The sequence below is a fragment of the Dermacentor variabilis genome, chromosome 3 (genome assembly GCF_050947875.1).
Source record: "Dermacentor variabilis isolate Ectoservices chromosome 3, ASM5094787v1, whole genome shotgun sequence".
Taxonomy (NCBI): domain Eukaryota; kingdom Metazoa; phylum Arthropoda; class Arachnida; order Ixodida; family Ixodidae; genus Dermacentor; species Dermacentor variabilis.
Genome location: NC_134570.1, coordinates 45,618,571 through 45,640,742, shown reverse-complemented (window position 1 = coordinate 45,640,742; position 22,172 = coordinate 45,618,571). Strand labels below are relative to the sequence as shown.

At 46.6% G+C, this 22,172-nt stretch overlaps 1 protein-coding gene across 1 annotated transcript; it reads right to left on the bottom strand.

Annotated features, from left to right (window-relative positions):
- Positions 1–1,036: 1,036 nt before the first annotated feature.
- On the bottom strand, positions 1,037–21,879 carry LOC142575508 (carbonic anhydrase 7-like). The gene is made up of 7 exons (XM_075684922.1): positions 21,324–21,879; positions 18,034–18,078; positions 14,187–14,366; positions 12,437–12,591; positions 9,254–9,346; positions 7,631–7,861; positions 1,037–6,971 (listed from the first exon to the last, which is right to left on the bottom strand). Exons 1-7 carry the CDS (start codon positions 21,409–21,411, stop codon positions 6,789–6,791), a joined length of 975 nt encoding a protein of 324 aa, XP_075541037.1. The 5' UTR covers positions 21,412–21,879; the 3' UTR covers positions 1,037–6,788.
- Positions 21,880–22,172: the final 293 nt, after the last annotated feature.

Below are 22,172 nucleotides of genomic sequence, written 5' to 3'. Positions count from 1 at the left end.
AACATGATATACGTTTGTTGCCTGAATGAAATCACACAAAGCGTCTAACGCATCCCTGTGGCTAGAATCTGGAGCCTAGGCCCCTAGTAATACGCTGCTACCGATAAATTCCAGCCATGTTTACTAAGCGGCGCTTCAAGAAGTTTTTGTGCAATAAACCGGCGACAGATTTTAAAATAACGAGCAATAGATTCACTTCACTCGCAAACATGGCATAGGGGCGCTATCACCAGAACATGCCTGCGTAAATATAGATTTAGCGTGGTAATACGGTAACGTAAACTATCAATCGTAACCTCAACGCCTCAAACCTGAGGCGTTGGAACTCAGTCGAGGACGTTGTGGGTAGTGGTGGTGATGATGATAATTACCGTATAATATGGCTCATACCCACTCTGGGTAATTGGCCGAGAATCCTGCACCTATAGCCTTACATAATATTTCAAGAAATTACAAATAATGTGTGATATACCTTCTTGATCTTCGTTTTCATTTCAACTTATAAAGATCATGTCACGTAATGTTAACGTCGAGTCCTTAAACCATGGCGCATACGCATGACGGGGATCGGCTAGGCAACGAAAATTCTGACCGCAAACAAATTTCAAACATTGTAAAAAAAAAAGAATAGTGAAATCGCAACCCCCCTTCTCCGTCCGCTGAGCAAATTGGCTTTTATTAAGGAGTTTAGAGGAGTTACTGACAGGATAGAGGAGTCTTACCCTCTCATAATCGGTTTCGCTTGTGATTACATCTGCTTTTTTTTACTACATCTTGCCACCCCATGCATTCTTGACCTAACCCCCATAGTACGCCGGCGCCTCGAAACCCAATATTACTCGGTCGGTAGGGCCGGGTATGTCGATCCTATAGAAGCTTCAAACTTCTCAGGAGTAGCTTTCGTGTCGCAAAGCGAAATCCGACGTCTTGTAAACAGAACGGGATGCCAGCTCAACGCACCTGCTTGAGTTTGTTCGCAATGCTTCGGACATTAGCGTACAACTAAATCAACACCACTGTAGCCACAAAATCAGGTTCAGATCAAACATATTTTTATTTATTCGTATACAAAGCACGGTACAAGAACACAACCAGCGCACTAAAATAATGACGCTCACTAGCGTCAAAAGTGTGTATATGGCAGTTTTTCACAATCAAGAAAAAACGAGCTGAACACGCTGCCAAGTGGACGAAAGAAAGTACATAGTGTCCAACTTCTCAATTCATCGCTGCTCACTCGAACCATGGTAAGCGGCTGCAGAACACTTTGTGGACTTTAGGCATTGTTGTCTCCTGTGCCACAAGGCAGAGCTAACTTACCGGGGCATTTCGCGTGAATCATTTAAAACACAGAGCTACCCGATAAGAGGCACCACAGAAAGTGAAAGTCCCAGCGTAAACTACTGTGCTAACTCGGGAGACAGTGCGTTAAGCGTTAAGGGATGTTTCGTCGAAAGGCCTTGAAGGCAACAAGACTTAACCAGACAGCCTACGCTCTTCTAGCTTTAACTAGAGATCCACTCAGAAACGCAGAGGCTCGCAGGAGATCCAATCACTGATCAGCTGCTTATGCGTACGGATTATCTTTGACTTACCATCGCGAAATCGGAGGCTTAAAGACTTTCCACAGCGCTTTCAGCAAGATTTCAGTCTACATAGACATGAGAAGCCTTGTCGTAGGTGGGGCCACCAACACTGGAAGCGATATATCGTGACTCTGCGCTCTCTTTGAGCTGCACGACTTTTTGTTGACGAACCGGAGGAGCCCAACAGTGCCTTCAAGAAAGCGGAACACCTTTCTTCCGAACGACAAAAGATGTAGTCGTCATCGTAAGCATTGTGTTACCGTGTTACGCACCGTATGGCGGGGTGAACAATTGTAATTTTGACAGCAGCATACGTGATTTGACAAATATAACAGCGCTAACACATACAACCACAAAGGAACAAGGACGAGACACGAGCACTTCGGCGCTTGTGCTTCGTCCTTGTCCCTTCGTGGTTGCTTGTGTCAGCACTGTTATATTTGTCAAGTCAAGTATGCACCAACTCGCCGAGAAATAAGCTTTAATGAAACAGTAGCACACCGTGCGCGTGACACCGAGCATACATAATCCGAATACGTCTGCAGTCATGCATTTGAAGAAAAATACAGAAGCGTGTATAAATAAATGTTATCACTTATACTCTCGTACGTAACGAAGCGTTAAGTCCTTGTCAACAGCTTTATAGGTGAACGGAAGAAGGGGAACATAATCTCTCATAGTAACAAGACTACCACAGCGCCCATTGACTGAACACGATGATGATTGATGATGATTCAATGGCACCCCCTTTGAAACGGGGCGGTGAAAAATGGTCACCTAGCCTGCTTGATTTATTCAGGTATGCTGTACATGTTTATTTATCTAGCATTTTTGTGTACTTCTCCTTAATCGTTTTATTCCCTTCAAAATCTACTTGTGCCGCTAGCCATGACTGTAGATCCGGTCGTATCAATCTCTTCCCCGCTTTTTTTTCAACCAGTACTATAAACGTCTCTTGCTTATCTCGACTGCTCACCAGTTGACGCTTCCGTCCACTTTAAACACACGCGCTTCTGGAAGGTGTTCGTTACCTACGGTTCTCTCTGGGTGAAGCCCTTCGCATTCCATTAGGATGTGCTGAGTGGTCTCCGGACTTTTGCTGCAGCATGCACATGCCTCACCTTGCTGCGAATATTTGCTCCGGTATGTTTTTGTCCTGAGGAAACCGGCTCGCGCCTCAAAAGCAAGGCCCTGCCCTTTGTCTTATCGTACAGATTTTCCCTGCTAATTTCTTTCTTCTCACTCTTGTGAATCTCCATGGTCCTTCTTGTTCACATTCTTTGCATCCAATTACCTGTCTCTGTTTCTCTCGCTTTCCTTCTGATGACTCCTGGACGTCTATTGACACTTTGAATCACACTGCACTTGGCTGCCAGCTTTCTTGACTTCATCGACTCTGTGTCCGCTGTTTTCACGTGCAGATACTCGTACACTTTAGCCGCCCATTTATTTTGAGCCATGTTCCCGAGTCTTTCTTCAAAATTAATTTTGTTCCACGCTTCTCTAACTTCAAAAGATGCCCAACCCATGCCACCATGCACCGCCTCATTTGTGGTTTTGCTATGGGCTCCCAAAGCCAATCGGCCTACCGATCTTTGGTTAACTTCGAACACAGACAAGATATCCGATTTCATGCATAGAATGGCATTTGCGAACGTTAGCGCTTGCACCACTCCTCCTTTCCAGATTTAACCCACCACCTCATACTTATTTTGGCCCCACAATGCTCTGCGTTTCATTAGTGCAGCATTCCGATTCCCCTTTATCTTCAGATTCTCTTGGTGGGTGCTTGAGTAAGTATTTCCTTCGTTTATGTATACGCCGAGGTATTTATATTGCTTGACTATGGGTATGATTTGCTGTTCAATTGACACCACGTAATTACTCGTACCTTCATTAAAGATCATAATTCCCGATATCTCTGTGCTAAGCTTGAGGCCTAGATTCGTCGCTGCATTGCCACAGATATTCGCGAGTGTCCGTAAATCTATTTTATTGTCCGCTAGTGGCACTATGTCGTCCGCGTACATCAGTCCAGGGAGCTTCTGTTGCGCCACTTGTCCATTACGCATGTAGGGTAAATCAAACCTAAATTCGCTGTTTTCCAGTCGTCTTTCTATGCCCTTAACATAAAGCGTGAACAACAGAGACAGAGAACATCCTTGCTTCAGTCCTTGGTGAATTCTCCCCACTTCATTACCTTTTCGACCTTCCCATACAACTAGTACTCGGTTGTGCCTATATACCTCCCTCAGCAGCTCCACGAAATCGTTCTCTATGCTTTCGTTCTTGAGAATATCCCATAACAACTTCCTGCCTGCATTGTGATAGGCTCCTTGAATATCTAGAAATGCTATCGATAATGGTCTAGTCGGAGTTACTGAAATATCTATGCACTGAGTTAGTACAAACATATTATTCTCTAAGCGTCTGCCTGACCTGAACCCATTCTGCAGTTTCCCTAGCACATTATTTTTTCTACACCCACTTCGACAGTTCCAATTTTATGGCTTTCATTGCCATTCTATATATCATACCCATTACTGTAGCTGTCCTGTACGAGCTCGTTTACCCTTATCACTTTGCCTTTGTAGATGAGGTTCATTTTGCTTTCACGACATCTAACCGGAATTTTCTTCGTTCTAATCGCTCGCTCTATGGCATTAGTCAGCAGTGTCTTGCTCTTTGGACCAAGGTTTTTGATTAGCTGCATTGAGATTTAGTCGAGCCCAGCTGCCGTATTATTACAGACATTTTCTTCTGATTTTTCCCAATAGAAGCTTTCTATGTTAAATTTTGATCCCTCAGACTTCTCTGTTGTTGCTGAATCTGTTTGAATCTAAATTACGCTTTCTTTCATGTCCACATTATCCCGAATAACATCTGGGATGTACCGCAGCACATCGCCTTCGTATATGTTACCGCCTCCTTCCCTTCTAGCCGTTTGCAAAATTTTAGTTGGAACTCCGAGTTCTCTTATATGATTCCAGAGTCTCTTTGGGGCGCCTTTGTCTCTTTGGCGAATGTTATGCGCCCAACGTTCACTTGCGTCTTTAATTTTCTCTTGCACGAGCTCGCTCACCACCTTTTTCTTTTCTCGGTATTTGTTCCCTTTAAGTAGCACCTCTTCCTCGTGTAATTCCCAGGTTTTTGGCTTCCCTATGATCCCTAGATGCCTGCTTACGCTCATCTTTAGCTTGCTTTATTGTCTTGTTCCACCAATTACGTGGTTTCCTCTTTCCAATCCAACATATATATATTTTTTTTTTACCGTGTCGGTCTTATTTTCTGTTGCGTAGCGCCTACCAGTTCCTTATATTCGCAGACTGTTGTAGTAAAAGCCTCCATTTTCTTCTCTATGCTTTTTGCGATCTCTGTTATTTGCTCTTCATCCATATTTAGAAATTCTGGTGCTTTTGGTTCGTGTTTTGCGTTAGTATTTCCCGCAAACTGTAATTTTAAACTTCTGCAATCATTACCCAGGCTATTTTTCCATGTTCACGCGTTATCATTTGACCTAGTTGTTTGTAGACCATTTCTGAGACTAAGGCGTAGTCTATGCATGACTGCCTGTTTCCGCATTGCCACGTTACCCGTCCCCGACACTTATTCTCCCTGTTGGTTCCGATCATCACACAAGTCCAGCACAAGAGAACCGCTGTAATCAGTACATTCGTCTAAACCATCCATGTGCGCGTTCGTATCTCCCGCTAATATCACCTGGCTCGATTTCTTGAACTCGTTAATATCGCTTCTAACGCAATAGATCAATTCCTTATTTTTATCTCTGCTATCGCTACCTTTCCATAGGTAAGCTACTCCCAGCCACGTCTTTTTGTCTTTCTATGTGCCGCTAATCCATAAACACTCCTTACATGTCTATTTTACTCTTTGCCACTTCAGGCTTCGCCTAATTATCATGCCCACGCCTCCTCCTTTCCTTGACCCAGTCATTCTGTTGCACCCTTCCCATAAAAATTTTTCAACAACGCAGCGCGCCAAGATGTCGCCACCACACTGATGCTCCCGTCCGAGACTCCGGTCTCTACCGCGGCAACACGATAGTTGTAATGCGTATTGGTCAAGCCGAAGAAACACGGCTACCCCAAGTACACGTCCTCGTTCTATAGACACCAGGGTCTACAGCGAAACCATATACTGCATTCGCAGCGCAGGACACGTATGGTTCTGTTTACACAACGCTAATGGTAGCCCGTGCTTGCACGAGCTGCTTACGAAACGTTAAACTTCACACAAGACACCGTTTCAGAGCTCGAGTGCAACGTGCAGTATAACGGAACGCCAGAAGCAGTCCGTCGGTCAAAATTCGGTTGTTTCGATCTCGTTCTGTTGAGCTTTCAGGCTGCCCGACTGTGTTGGTAGCGACTACAAGGTCCGATAAGGTGCCTCTAATTACAAGCTAATTAGGGAATATTACAATACAGTCTAATTACATATATTTATTTATTTACTGTGGATTGGAAATGTTGACAACAGACACAGTACGTCGACGGCTTCCATACACAACGTCAAATTGCTAAATGAATGAACCGACCCATCGCTGTGGCGCTGTGGAGCTATGAGCGCGAGGTCACGGGTTCGATTCATGACAGCGGCGGCCGCATTTGAGTGGGAATGAAACGTAAGAAACGAAAAAAAGAAGCGTTGGTGTAGTTAGATTTGTGTGCACCAGATGTTCTAAAGCAATCCGGAGCCCTCCACTATGGAGTCTCTCATATGTCCCAGTTTCTATTTTGGGACATTAAACCAGATGGACCGATAAATAAATGAATCATTCAAGCATGCAGTCGAAGCAGCTGACCCCGAGCGGTCACCGCTGACGGCAACACGCACCGCCGAGGCAGATCGATGCGGTGACGTAGCAGCTTGGCCCTCGTAACGGAAGCGTTATGCTAAGAAAGTATCACGAAAGTCTCGTACTAAGCTACATCGGTACACTGCCTGAATGCATTTTACGAAACGCTTTCAGAACTCTCTTTCTTTTTTTTTGATAAAAGGAAGTAAATTTAGCGTAAACAAGCCAAGATATCGCGCAATCCATTGACGCCATTGGCGCGGCTGTCTCGACGCGATCCGAAAGATGGAAAGACTTGTCCAATGCTTCACTAATAAGTATAATCACTCCTTTGCCCCGAAGGAATGCTGACGCTGAGTTTCGAAACGGCGATTTAGCGATCTAGCCTATCTCACTTTCTCCGACGTAGCCTTTCCCTTCCGCGGTCCTTTAACGTTGAGTGGGACGATCAGAAAGTTCCTGTAGACGTCCCGTCCGTGTAGTGGCATGGTAGGCCGGAAGTTGTTCACCAAGCGCTCCTTGCCATCTTTGTCCACGCTTTCAGCTTCCAGGTGACGGAATGCCCTCAACTGCGAAGAAAACACGGGCTAAATATGCGGCTGACATTCTGCGAAAGGCACTTCGGTGAGTGAGTGAGTGAGTGAGTGAGTGAGTGAGTGAGTGAGTGAGTGAGTGAGTGAGTGAGTGAGTGAGTGAGTGAGTGAGTGAGTGAGTGAGTGAGTGAGTGAGTGAGTGAGTGAGTGAGTGAGTGAGTGAGTGAGTGAGTGAGTGAGTGAGTGAGTGAGTGAGTGAGTGAGTGAGTGAGTGAGTGAGTGAGTGAGGCAACTTTATTCGGTGCACAATACACGCGACTAAACTCAGCGTCACCTGGCTAGAAAAAATAAACGTAACGCGGATCCCACGCACTGTGGGGGACCGGCCCCTCGCCACTAGCTGGCACCTTCCTCTCCACAAGAAAGCGTTGCCGTAGAAAGAAAAATCCCCGTACTTTTACTGACTGCAATTTCTTTAACCGATTTACAGCGAACAGTTGTCTGAAATTAGCGCTATACATGCAGACTGCTTGCGTACAAACGTATAGCCACCCAGCCCGTACCTCAAAAACCACTCTATTTTTCGAGGGTGGAAGAAACTTGAGGAAGTATTCCAGATGGACACGCTCAAACCTAAGTGTCTGTGCTCTGCTCCACTGTACACTTCAATCGTTACGTTATCTTTTTTTACTTGCCTGTCCTTCGCTTATTTTTGCTGGTCTCTTGAGCACCGCCCACGTGACTGCCTCGGCACAGGGAGGCGTCGTGAGGGAGCCCTTGTAGAAGTAGGCCTGTCTCGGGTTACTCGGGAGAAGGTCCGACAGTGAGATCGCCTTGGACAGCTTCGCTCGCTTGGTCCGCAGCTTGATCATGCGGTCCAGCGAGTAGACGACGCTGTTCAACGCTCGGTTGTCGCGCCGAAATACCTGCGAAGACGCCGACGCTCTTTCACCACCACCAACAACAAAAAAAAAAAAAGAAAAGAAAAAACGTGAGCGCGGACACTCCTCGTTTTACAACTTCCCTGCAAAGCTACCGCTAACGCTGCCATTGTAAAATGTTGGAAAGGCCGCTCGACGATTTGGAGGTATACTGTTTTTTTTTTTCTTTTGGGGGGGGGGGGGGGGGGTGTCGAGTCGGTCGGTATACAGCTGCGTTGCATGACGGCAGATTTTGCGCAAGAACGAGGGAACGATAATAACACGTGACCGGACAGGCACACGCTCGCTTGTGTCCGTCTCGTCACGTGCCATTTGTCCCTCTATAGTTTGTGCGCAAAAAAAAAAAAACCTGCCGTTGTGGACGCGCCTCAGTCTTTGGGTCGGTGTCTGAGAGGCACACGCGTCTGCAGCTCCCGAGGGATCGTATTCCTAGTCAAGCACGCGGGAGGCATTCCCGAAGTGTCGACCGGTGCCGACACGAACCGTCGCGAGAGAAAAGCAGGCGCGCAACGCAGAAATCACGAACGACAGCGCCCAGGTTCACGAAGCTGTTCGTCTAAGAAAAAGTACCAGCCGTGATTAAGAAGTAGCGCACTTACATCTGACACGCACACGTAGGAAGGACTACTGCTTTATTGCTCAAAGGGACTTTGATTGTTCACAGAGTGGAAATCAGAATCATGAACAATGGGTTCATTGGCTGGCGAGTGTATACGGCTGTTCGCGAAGGTCTGTAACGCTATACAGACGGGGTGCATGCTTGAAAGATACAGGAGAGAGAGCAAGCGATGTTTTTTTTTTTTTTTAACAGGCATATTGTTTTATAAAAAAATAAAGGCTATGAGCGTGTAGCGAACGAAAAGTCTTTGTAGATAAGTTCTACAACTTATACTTTACCTTCAAATAACGTGAATAACAGAATGCCAACTCAGACGCAAAAAAAAAAGTCGCAGTTTCGCCCGAATGGTGAAGCATCGATTGCGAGAATAAACTAGTAGACAGCTATACGAATCAAGGATAGTAGTTTTGATTGGCCATATAAACTTGCAAACATTGGCCTTCCTCTGAAAAAAAAAAATGTGAGAGGAAAGTTGAGCCGTGAGTGTCGATGAAGCAGTGGAGAAAGCGATGACATCGATAGAGCGCCTGTGGAGGCGCGTCGTCTTGTACGGATCTTTTGCAACGACCTCTGCATTGTCATATACTTATCTGTCATGTGTCAGCGGATTTCACCTACCCCCCCCCCCCCCCCTCATTATTTTCCCAGACTCTGACCTGGCCTACAACTCAATCCCTGGCCTACAAAGCAGCTTACGCAAATGATTAGCGCTTACGAAGCAGTAACGACTACTATACACTATAGATGGGGGACGGTACCTTGAAGATCACGCCGATGACCAAGAGACCGTCCTGGTGTCTGTAGGCCTCCTCAGCTGTGGCGTACTTCGTGTTAGTGTGTACCAGGTGCATCTGAAACACAGCAGGCGAGCAGCAACACTGAGTGACAATTTGACAAACTAATAACAGGCAATCCAGTATTGACAGTGATGCGATGCCCGCCTTGTATGAATAGGATCATGTGCTGGGGTACCTTCATTTCAGCCACAGGATGGTTTTATTACACGAGTCGCACCTGCAGAGGTGGACTTTTGCAGGAATGCGCTTAGCCGGGCTGCATGATTAGTCTTTAAGTATAACACATATGAGGTATATGCCGTAAACCGAAACTTTAGCACTAAATGCAATACTAATAACCATTGCGTCTCAATCGGATACGCACAACCAAATCTGTGACCGTCACGCAGGGCGATTTTTACGTCTGCAGTCTATCGTCTCCCGCTGACCGCGGTATATTTACGTTGTGAGCCTCGGTTCGACATGCATCACCAGCTGTGAAGCACCAAGATTAGCTTCGGACAGGAGAACGATGGCAGCCTAACGTATCGACGGAGCCCTTAATTGCTTTGACTTGACTGATTTCCAGGGGCTTTGCTGTGTGCACAGACAATGTTCCCTCTATCCCGCTTTCCTCTTTCTGTTCCCCCTTTCCCTTCCCCCAGTGTAGGGTAGCAAACCGGACACTCGTCTGGTTGACTTCCCTGCCTTTCCCCTCTTTGCTATCTCTCTCTCTCTCTCTCTCTCTCTCTCTCTCTCTCGGCGTGACGAAATTACGGCTTGACGATAATCTCCGACATTATCTCGCGGCTGCCATTACTCGGTTGTATATGACCGTTAGTCTAACAAGCGTCACGCCAGGCAAAGTATATAAAAAAAATAAAGAGTAAGTTGCAGGCTTGCGCGACTTTCAGAATCACAAGCCGTTTTACGCTGCTCAGCGCGCCTGGCCATGACAGTCGTGGCCTTGTCATGTCGAAGCAAGAAGTCGTCCGTAGTTCACTTCGTTGGCGCGCCTGGGCATTGTGGGTAAAGGCCCTTCGGTTTCATTTGAGAGTGCTTCAAGAGGGCAGACATATGCTGGCAAGTAATGTACATAAAAATGCGAGCAGATTACATATCCTTCCACGCATGCATATCGTGCAGACAGTCAGAGAGGATAAATGTGGAATGGAGTTGTTTCGAGTATATTCTTCTTACCACGTACATTGGAGCGCGTGTTTGCACATTATTGAACCGCGTGTCCCAGCTAAAGTTACCCAAGCTGTTTAATGAAAAAAAAAAGAAATATTTAGTAGAACGAATTTCTTGAAGATAGGATTATAATGCGTTCGGCGCTCATCAGAGGTCTGACTACTGAATTCCGTAGCAAAAATTTAAACTGCGCGAGCTAGCGAACACGGGGGAGAACATGACACAAGGACATGTCATGTCCTTGGGTCATGCTCACTCTATGGTCTTTAGTTGGCGCTGTTTAAACTTTTGTTAAGCTTCACCAACTCCCCTAACAATGAGTTTTATAGTCATACCTTGAAACGCATTTCCGAAATCTCTCTCTCTCTCTCTCTCTCTCTCTTTTAACAGCTTGGCTAACGTCAGCTGGGGCACTCTATGAGACTTGTTTCAAATTTATGTGACAGCCATGGTAGCAAACTGGATATCTATTTTCCGGTTAACCTCCCTGCCTTTCTCATTTCTTTTATCTCTCTCTCTCTCTCTCTCTCTCTCTCTCTCTCTCTGTGTGTGTGTGTGACAGCATTTTGCTTTTTTTTTTCGCATGACATTTAGTTGCATTTCTTTCTTTGTTTAAATTGTGTCATTCCGCGTGTGATTTCCCTCCACCTGCATTTTTTTCTCCTAATTCGGATATGTTGCTATCTCCCCCACCATGTCCGGAATGGCGATGCGCACTATCGGCAAAAGAAATGTATTATTCGCACAAAACTCGCACAAGAGCGTCTCTTTCAAGTTAAGTTTCCTGACTATACGCGGAAATTTCGGAGCTCTTCAGCGAACAAGAGCGCCCATTGTATGATGTGAAGACTATACACCTTTAGTTTTAGCTACACCTGTAAGTTTCTTTACATTTATGCGTGAGAATCCCTCATTAACGCCCATAATATTCGTCCGCGTTGCTATATCTCGGCTTTCTACCTGTAAGAACGCAAGCTCGCTGTTCACTATCCTTCAGCAACTGTTCGTAACGGTTTAAAGGTATCCCATAAATCTTTTAAATCTTTTTCGCTCCTGCTACATTAATTTCTTTCGTATTAAATGAAGGAATAAACTGATTTGGGATGCGTTTAGCGATGTGATGGCTACATAGCGTATCTACCGTTATAGTTTATACAATAGCAATTAGAACAACAGGGATCAAATGTACTTTGAGTTACAGCACGTACGTGAACCGAGTTCTATAGTGCCCCCTGTGTGCCCCGCACTACGAAGACGCTCAGCTTTTATGAGAGACAGCGCGGTCTCAACGACAAACTTTACTTCTGTCACAGTTGCACCGATCCCTATCGCGCCCTACTAACCTTTCTAGAGCTAACTAACTTAGGTTCACGTTTGTAGCGTGAACGTTCAACATTCTGTAGTAGCGTGACCTTCAGTGACCGGCCCTACTGTGTGTGATCTGTACTGTGTCCTAACGCTTCTTCCTTCGAAGATGGGAGGTGGCGGTTCAAACACCTTGTAGTGTATATTGTGAACCGACTACCAGTGAAACGGTGATTGCGTGCAGCTATACTTGGCGTCTAATCGTGGAGCGCACAATTAGACGCATAGCAAACTAGCCATGGATGTGATTGATAATTGTGGAGGCTGTTCGATGCGGCGTCACTTTAATTCCGGCTGCAGAGTCGAAACTCGGCGGAACAACGTGCTAGTGTACTGTGTTCTACTTTAGTCTTTAGATTTGTCCTGTTGCTCTTCCTTTCCTCTTTCCTCCCTTCCTTCTTATCTTCCATTTCCGTGTTGCTGTCACCTCCCTTCAGAAGAGTAGGCAGGCGTTGTGCCCCTTTCGGTGGCAGTTGCCAGCCTGCTCCTCGCTTTCCCTTACCTGCATGTTAACTGTATATATGTGTATATGTGTTCAAAACAAATAATAATAATAATAATAATCCCTATAGCGCTCGCAGTTAAAGGAGTCCTTGACGGACTCACCTCCATGGCGTGGGCTTCACCGTCGATATGGTGTTCGGTGCCCAGTGTAGAGTCGGATCCCCAGTGGAAGTGGAACTGGTTGAACCTGTACACGCCGGGCAGGCCTCTGGCAGTCACTGTCGCGCTGCTGCCTCCCTTCGGGGCCGCCACCAAAACTGCATACACGTTATGCGTGTTTTGGGGAACGAAGCCCACGCCCGCATACATGCAACACCGTTAGCGTGTAATAGCGCTGCATGAATGAGCACAAACCACAACATCGGTTGCTACAGCTAGAACGTTACGGGGACACTAAAAAAGCAACACTAGCTTGGTTTAGACTCGTCCGGTACGTATTATGTCAAAACTACACTTTTTTAATCGGTGGGAAACAGCTGAAATTGTTATCGACGAAAACGAACGTGGAACTTCCCTTTCGGTTGAATTTCGCGCCGAAACCTCGCTGCCGGTATACACCAGTGTGGCGTCACGAATTTCAAGCTATTCGTTTCGTGTTTAGGGCCTCTAAGGAGAGGAAAATGTTCTCAAAATTTTCTTGGTTGCCCCTCCGGTTCCTCTGACATGCAATGCAGTTCGTACTTGCCGGTAAACGGTTAACACGACCAGAGTGAACGCTGTCCAAGATCATGACGTCACGGCAAACTGCGCCGTGCGGCAACTACACGGTCGTCCTTTGTGACTACATCAAGCCTCCCCTCATGAAAAGTGCGGTCGTTTCGCCATTGCCGAAGTGTAACCTGCCGATGGAGCCTATAACTTAATAGGCCGCTGTGCGTCCTTTCAATGAGACCGTCTAAACCTCTGAGATGGTGCAAATTGTTGTTGTTTGAAGTATATATTTACAATACAGGGTGCGGTTCCTAGCGAACAGTTTCCTAGAAAAATAAAAGTATCGCACAGAGCAGTCCACATGAAGGAGTAATCTTCGAGCACATTCGGCGCAAAATTCTGCTATCATTCGCGACCCAGCTATAATAACACAACGCGTGTCGCATAGTTTCTTCTCGTGCTTTGTTTTATAGCGTCATTTTCCTGCCGCCGAAAGCAAGCAGTATAAGTACTCTCTCATCTCCCTACACCAGCTCAATTCAACGAGCTCAACAGTAGCTCAGCACGTATAGGCGCGCACAACGAAGTATGCGTATAACGAAGGCGCAACGCGACCGAGCAGCGAGCCGCCGCGGTGGCAGCATTTATTGCGACTATATTATATGTCACCTATACCTGTGTCGGGCCCCTCGGTTAACCCCCTTTCTTCTCGTTTATTGCATAAAGAGGGTCCCAAATACGGCAACATTGGTCCCTTCAGGTAGCACGTGTGGGTTTATTGACCAGTTGCCTTCACCCAAAAAGATCACTGTCACGTGACGCCTGCGGCAGAAGGGATATTCCACGTCCGCCGCCAAGGTCTGTGAGTGGTGGCGCTGGCTAACACTCCCAGCGTTCTACAAGTCGGTTGTTTATACAATGGTTCTACTAGGAAACACAAATACCCAAGAAAGTGGATGGGGATACGGCGCCGCGGTAGCTCAAGTGGTAGAGCATCGCACGGGGAATGCGAAAGTTGTGGGATCGTAGACGGTTTTTTCATGCTCTTTCATTTCCATCAATCTATCGCTTGTTTGTTTCATTTATTAAGCGCAAGTAATTTCCCCTATGTCATCCTTAGTGTCAGTGTTTGTTGGCTTCGGAAGATAGGACTAATAAAAATCTGGCCTCTCGGTTAACCCCCTTTCTTCTCGTTTGTTACCTGTGTGACCGTTGTTCACGACGAAGGCGTCCCGCAGGTCTTTCGCGTAGCCGGAGTATTGGAGCAGGCCCAGCGAGATGTTGAACCTGGTCTCGTGCGTTCTGATGTTGATGGGCGACTGGAATTTGCCGCCACACTGGTTCATCCCGCCCATGGGGAGCTCGGCCCACTCGTCAGTTCCTGCGTGGATCAATGGCGGTCACGACGACACGTGACAGCATATACTTAGTGCCGCACATCGCAACTACAGCGCGTGTTAAAAACAGGGGGCATTTTGGAATGATGGAATTTTCGCGGCGAACTGAATATGGATATACCGGAATAAACGGCTTCGAACCTCAAGATGGGCCGTAATACACGCATATGAACTACCGAAAAAAAAAATATGGTAAAAAGCTTCGCACGACGCCCATCAAAGTTCTAATCAAGAATAGTAATATACGTGTGCTTCCCAGCTAAGGCGCATTCCTTTCTTTCTTATGTTTTTCTTTTGGGGTCTTTTACTTGCCACAGTACTTCGGTGCAGTTCAGGGCTGTGACATTGCGCTACTGAGCTCCAGGTTCATGGAAGGTTCGATACCAGCAGTGGCGGCGGCCACGTTTGGGTGAGGAAGGAATACGAATACGCTCGTGCACTTAGGTTTAGATGCACGTTAAAGTACGTGGTCAAGATTAAGCTGAATACGTGGTCAAAATCAAGCTCAAGCGCCCCCCCCCCCCCAACTACGGCGTGGCTAGTAAGTATAGTCACGGTTCCGACGCGCAAAAGCTCCGATTTCTTTTTCACGTCGTTTTCTTTTTCTCTCTCGTTGCGCTTTCGTCTGTCCACGACAGTCCTTCGATTGAATATATACCCCCACCGCGGTGGCTTAGTGGCTACAGGCGCTAACTGCGCTGCCAAGAACGAGGTCGCGGGGAACCAACCCCGGCCGCGGCGGCCCCATTTCGATGAGGGCGAAAACGCCCGCGCCGCCGTGCATTGGATGCACGCGAGAGGTCAACAGGCAGTGAAAACTCAATCCGGAGTCCCCAGTGCGGCGCGCCTCATGATCAATAGCGTGGCGCTTTGGCACGTAAACTCCGAAAGTCTTTTTTACGTTGAAAGAAAGAAAGGAACAAAGAAATAAATAATTAATTAGTTCTTTATGCGGTCGTTGCTTGTTACACTGCTGAAGAAAGGTATATATATATATATATATATATATATATATATATATATATATATATATATATATATATATATATGCGTGTGTATGTATGTATGTATGCATTATATATATATATGTGTGTGTGTGTGTGTGTGTGTGTGTGTGTGTGTGTGTGTGTGTGTGTGTGTGTGTGTGTGTGTGTGTGTGTGTGTGTGTGTGTGTGTGTGTGTGTGTGTGTGTGTGTGTGTGTGTGTGTGTGTGTGTGTGTGTGTGCGCGCGTGTGCGCGTGTGCGTGTGCGTGTGTGTGTGAGTGTGTGTGTGTTGTGACGTTTGTTTTATCTTTATTCGCACATAATTTTTTCGCGTTTGTCTCTCCTCCACCCTGCTACAGGCAGTAAGCGAAAACGGGTTATTCCGCCCAAGCCGCGCGAAGCTTCGTAGATTGCCGCACAAATTCGCATCGTCGCGCTTCGCGGCGTTTCGCGGCTCGAAAGTGAGCGACGTAATCTAACTCGGCATTGCCCGCTCGAACGCATCTCTCAACGCGAATCTTTACATTTCGCGACAGCACAGGGCAGCTCAACAACTAAACAACTGCATCGTCAAAAGCAACGTCAATAACACATCAACAAAGACTACGAAGACACAACAAAGACAACAACGACTAAAAAGACGAGAACGAAAATGATGACGACGACGACAACAAAAACAAAAACTATGAGCAAGCTCGTAGAGGAATCCGAACCAACAATGACTAGGAATTTAAGTAGCCTGCTTCGTAGCTCGAACAATAGCTGTAGCCCCACAACAACTGACAAAACTGACTGACAGTGAAAGTTTTTTTCCTGTGGGAGCGAAGGGATGACAAGGCCGGGCCAGGATTCCACTTTTGTATACTGTGCAGATGCTTAACCTGTGTGCGACAGGAGGACTGCAGTTGCTGAGCAAGCGTCCTCGTCCACCGGCACATTAATCTTCTCGACCGATCAATCACATATACATCTATATATAAACATATAAACAAGTCTGCTACGGATGAGCTGCGACAGCTTGAATTTGTGCACGAGGATGTTTGAGCGCTAAAGTTGGTTTAGTTTTCCCCGAAATAGCTTGTCCCTACAATATATATTCTTTTTCGTCTTTCACACTAAATGTTCACTCCTACAACTCTCGTAAAACTCTTGCTTATGCTAGTTGGTTCATGCTTTAATGGCGCCGGTCCTGTCGTTCGTGTTCTTCTGTCCTGGTCTATTGCGCCCTGCTCTTTACTCCTACAACTCTTAACCAGTTTTCTTAGTCTGAACGCACTTGCTAGACGGTGGATACAACAACAACAACAACAAACAAACAAACAAACAAACACACAAACACACAAACAAACAAACAAACAAACAAGCAAATCAATAGCCCGCGGCTTTGCACGAAGCCTTTGAACGAACATTGCCGCAGACCACTGGGGTGTAAGAATATGCGAAATTTTTCGAGTAACGAATATAATATTGTCCTATCCGGTTCGGTCCTCTAATTGTAGAGTCACTATTCGCAAACACGAATATTTTTCGATGGTTTTCAAACACTTTCCACAATCAACTGTGCACAATCAAGCATGACGCCGAAACAAACGTGCGATAACTTTTATCCCCGCTATAGCGAACATGAAGATGCGTCGCTCAGGGAGCCATGGACTGTTTAGGTGAAGCCACGGTCGTTCACACTCGAATTTGTTTCACATATGACGTTCGGCAGTGGGTATTGTTTGGTGCTAATTGTCTACGCTGCACCTGTCTACTCGCTTTGCATAACATCTGAATACGCTTTCATTGCAAAATTATTTGGTTTACTAGTCTCTCCACCAGCCGCGATCATTCCAACTAAATAAGAAAGAATGATAATAATAAGCATGTGCGTTCTTTTTTTTTTTTTTTGCTATGCTATCTACGCAACGACACGCTTTTTCAATTTAGCGTCGCAGGTATACCTGAATGGTAACGGGCTCGTAAGCTTGCCCTTTACACCTTCTAATACGAGCTGCTGGGCTATTTAGTTATGATTTCAGCTCATAAATAGGGGATAAAAGACATGAACGAGAACAACAGGACAAGCGCCCTCTCCTTCTCGTACATGTACGTCTTCTTTTTGCTATTCTTGAAGTTGAATTTTCAAGATTTATCCTGATGATGAAAGTATGTGCATTATCAGTTTACTCAGTGGTTACTCAGTGACCAGGCCGACTCGCTAACCACTCAGTTACCGCGATCAAAGAACAGTGCCTACAGCAGTTCAGATATAAGACTTCCCTGAACCCATTGCCAATAGCTTTTCTATTCCTTATGTACAGCTTCGTGGTTGGCCCAGGAACGTATTGTATCTTAGTTGTTGTTGTTTGTTTGTTTGTTTGTTTTTTAAGTATGGCACGTGCCAGCGAGGGTGTTTTGACCTACGTTCGCACTGGAAACAACATGAAATGAATGTTCCCGGTCGCTAACCTAATGTTAATGATAGCACCAATAACTGAGCTTGCGGAGCATCCATCTGTTCACTTCGCGACGTCGTTATCGTCGTCACCGCTTCCGTTTAGCCTCCTCCCCAGCATTTAGGTCCACTACAGGGCAGTGACCTCTCAAGTTACGCCTGTTCCCGCGTCATCCGAAGCCGTTCAAGGCGATGCATGTGTGCACCAAAAAATACGCTGCACTTGCCTTTCGCTCCGTAACTCCAGCCGGCGCCTTTGTGACTTCCGGATGCTGACGGAAGAAAGACGAAACACGGAAACATGAGCACGCGATAAGAGAGAGAGAAATGATTTCCGATTGCGTTAAAGGACAGGGAATGGCGTTGCCGCAATTTTCGCTCGCAAATACGAAACGCGAACGAAGCTGTCCAACTACAAACACACACTTACACACAAAAAGTGCGCGAACTTTCACGGATTAATTTTGTTTAGCCGTAAATCGGTTTGTACACCGGCAGGGAGCCGTGCACCGCACGCCTACGTTCTAATCAAGCACGCTAATATGTCGCGAACATCAGGGAAGAACTTCACATTGTGCTGTTCAGCGATATGTAGTTTTTTTTTGTTCCGCTTTCATTGACGAACCTGCGGCGCGGTGTCACGGTGGCAATGGCGTTGAGCTACCGAGGTTGTGGGTTAGATTCCCGTCCTCGGCGCGATGTGCATTTAGACGGAGCAAGGGCGCACTGCGCGCCGCGATCTGGGCGCACGTTAAGGAACCTCCATGTATTCAAAATTATTCCAGAGCCCAGCACTATGCCGTCCCTCGGTATACCGACTGCGCAGTTTCGGAACTTGAAAGCCCCACATTTATTACAGCGAAGCTGTATATGGCTTGCCGATTCGTCCGTCTGTCGCCTGTGCGCCGAAAAGTCCTCCGGCGCAACCCCATGCGCATGCGCGAAAAAAAAAGAAAGAGAGGCGCGCGATTGGCTGTCCCAGTAGTGACGTCGTTGCTCTCCGTCGCAGCCGAGCGCGCGCGCAGCAGTTTGTCTACGGCTCCGAAATGGGTAGACCACGCGTCATACGCACTCCTGAGGAGCAGGCAGCTTTCGATCAGCAACGCCGCGAGCAGAACCGGGAACCAGCTCGTCTACGCCTTGCCGATGCTGCAGCCCGGGCACAAGAACAGGCTCGTGCAGCCGAGCGCCAGCAGCAACTGCGTACCGAGGATCCGGCAGCCTACCAAGCCGTCGTTTAATGAACCGTCGGGATTAACCTAGTGATAAACACCGGGGCCGGACATTTCAGCTTCGCTGGTTAACCAGCTGTACGGAGCGCTTGGGCGGTGACTTCTTTTTATTTTTTTCATTTGGCAACGATAGAGCGCAGTACACAGCGCCCATAGTACCGGGTGAGGTATCTGCGAAATTTAACGTCACAAGTAAAGCGAGCGTTCAAATTTCGTCACCGAAATAACACGCGCGCGTCGAAATAAGCGATCAGTATAGTAACCACGTTTATCTCCAGGAAGCTGTTCAATGCTGCGAGTAGCGCCCTGCGTTCACGTGTCTCCACTTTCGTCCTCGTCTTCACTAAGCGCTCAACTATATACTGCCAGTCATATACAGATAGCTGCGTCTACCGTTGCCTACACCGCGAGTCTGCTGGTTGTGGTAGGCGCGTTATATTTGCCCTCAGCCTTTTATTGCAAGGAACACGAGCTAAGACGCGTATTACTTCGTCCTTTCGCCTGTAGCTCGATGAAAAATAAAACATTTTCTCTTATTTTTTTTTATTCTGCCCACGTGCGCATACGCGCAGGCGATGTCATATAGGTTTCTTGTTCACAAACGTCAAGCTGCATCTCTATAATACCACGTGTCCCAGCTAATGTTAGACAAACTGTTCAAAGAAAAAATAATATATTAAGAAGGTCGCGGTACGAGATAAGATTGTAAGGATCTACGGTGTTCGATCGTCAGAGGTCTGAGGATTGAACACCGTAGATCTTAAAATCTTATCTTCCACCACGTTTTCTTTTTCAGATCTTTTTTTTTTTTCCTTTGAACAGCTTACGTTAGCTGGGGCACGGTATATATACAGGAGGCTGCGGTCGTGGTCATTACCAGCATGAGATAATTATTACCACCTGGCTTTCGCCGTGCACGTTGGCGCACCCATGTGACACGGGCAAAATAATAAAAATAAAAAGGAAATAGCAACACACACGTATGTAAGCTGCTTATTGCCTTAAATTGTAATTCTATTCACGGGGTCCTACATGGGCATACCGAATGGCATTAAACCTTAATGTTGCTCGCAGAATAATGCATTGTCATAACACGTACGGCCACCTAATGCATACTCTGGCTTCCAATGTTAGCAGCTACGGCTGCGCACAAGAAATTATGTTTCTGAAGTAAAGTAAGAACCATTGTACATAAACGCATGTCTGTAGAGTGCCTTCATTGGCATATATTGCTCGAAAATATTTTACGTGATACATTACAGTTGCGAACAAACTTTACGCACTCGGTGAAGCTATCGTCACCATGGCGCTTACTGTAATAAACAGTGTACGAGAATCAACAACTTTAGAAATATTCACATCAAGAAACTTTGAGTCCTGGCAGATTTCACTCAGTAGTAAGAAATCAATAGATTATAATTACTTCCCTCAAAGACGTAATTGACCACAGTGGTGAAACGCTGCTCCGCGAAACTAATCGAACGATAACTACAAAGTATAATCATTCGCTTTTCCTCACAACCTTTTATTGATATGCATAAATGGAGCGAATATAACGAGCTGGCCTGATTATTTTAGTTCTTCATCCGCACCCCGAATTCACACTGTTCATCGTCACTAACATTCGCTTATCAACGATTTATCGGTCATCTCACCGATGCTGACTGCCCTGGCTTGTCTGTCTGGATATGTGCATATTCAAAACTATGTGAATACATATATACGTGAATATAGAACGACCGCAGCCGTCAATTCTACAGTAGTTACCGCCAAATTCAAATTCTGAGGTTTTACGGGCCAAAACCACGATCCGACTATGAGACAAGCCCTGCTGGCGGACCTCAGATTAATTTTGACTACCTCTTTAGCGTGTACCCAATGCACATTACAAGGGTGGTTTTGCATTCTGATCCCGTCGGAACGGGGCTCCATGCCGCATGCTGGATCGAACCGGCGACCTCGTGTTCAGCAGCGCGGCGGGTCTGCACACGATAAAACGTGTCTTAACTCACGTAACGTTATTCCACATAACGTGCGTCTATTAATGCCTTAAATAAAATTTCTCGCACTTTCAAACAGCTAATTAAACATTAGGATATGACATTGCGATTTGCAAATTTACCGCACTCACTGCAGCTCACCAAAACCACGGCCGAATTGTTACCGCTTAAAATGCACGTGCAACATCAGCTTCACCTATAAATCCGTTAGGAAACCGAAGGTACTAGACGCTCAATAGCTTTAACATCGCTCTCGCATGTAACACAGGTACCAGCAGTACTCACATGCGCCGATGACAAGGAGCCACCAGCAGCAGCAGCAGCAAAGAATCCATGTCGCGAAACCCTTTCGCTCGTTAGCAGGAAAAGCCATGGCAGTGAAGGTACTCGTCCTCGCTCGACACGATACCGTTCGGCAAACCTCGACTGTCTGAGTGGGCCGTCTTCCGCCAGCGCGCAGGGGCCTGGCCGTGTTTTGTCTTTCGCCCTGTTTTATTATATGTATAGTTTTTTTTTTTCTATTCCACGCACGCCGCGAACCTAACGCATTCAAGCGAGGCGGCACTGTGAACCAGTCTCTGCGCAAGAGGCAAAAGCAAGAGCCTATTTGGACCGCAAAGTAGCACGCAAGAACACCTAAATGACAGCCGTTGGTCCACTGCACTGTTCTTTTCCTGCGCCTATGCAGCTGTTCGTAGGCGCTACGTAGCAAATTTAAGGGTACGGAATGGACAGGAAGAAATAGAAACGTCGCCGCGATTTGCGTATGCGCACCGCCGAAAGAGCTAGACGCCAACAGATGCGCAGTGGAGCGCTTGTCAACTCCTTTCCATCATGCAACGGGGGCCCCGTTCTCAAACGACGTTTCAAAAGGAATCCGCAGGCCGGCGAGCCGCCCCTTCTCGGTAGTTGCGCGCAGCAGCGGGCGGCGCGCTTCGTCTGCTCCTTGCACGACAGGAAGTATAGTCCCGCATTCGGCTGCCCGGCCAAGTTTAGGGCCAACTTTCCCTGGCTTTGCCAGCTACCGAGGACGTCTCGTTCTCTCACGGCTTTAACCTTATAGATCGACGAACAAGCCTGCGTATTCAGAGATAAGCATCGTGAGGGAGTTGTTCGGGCAGCGGATAGCTCTAT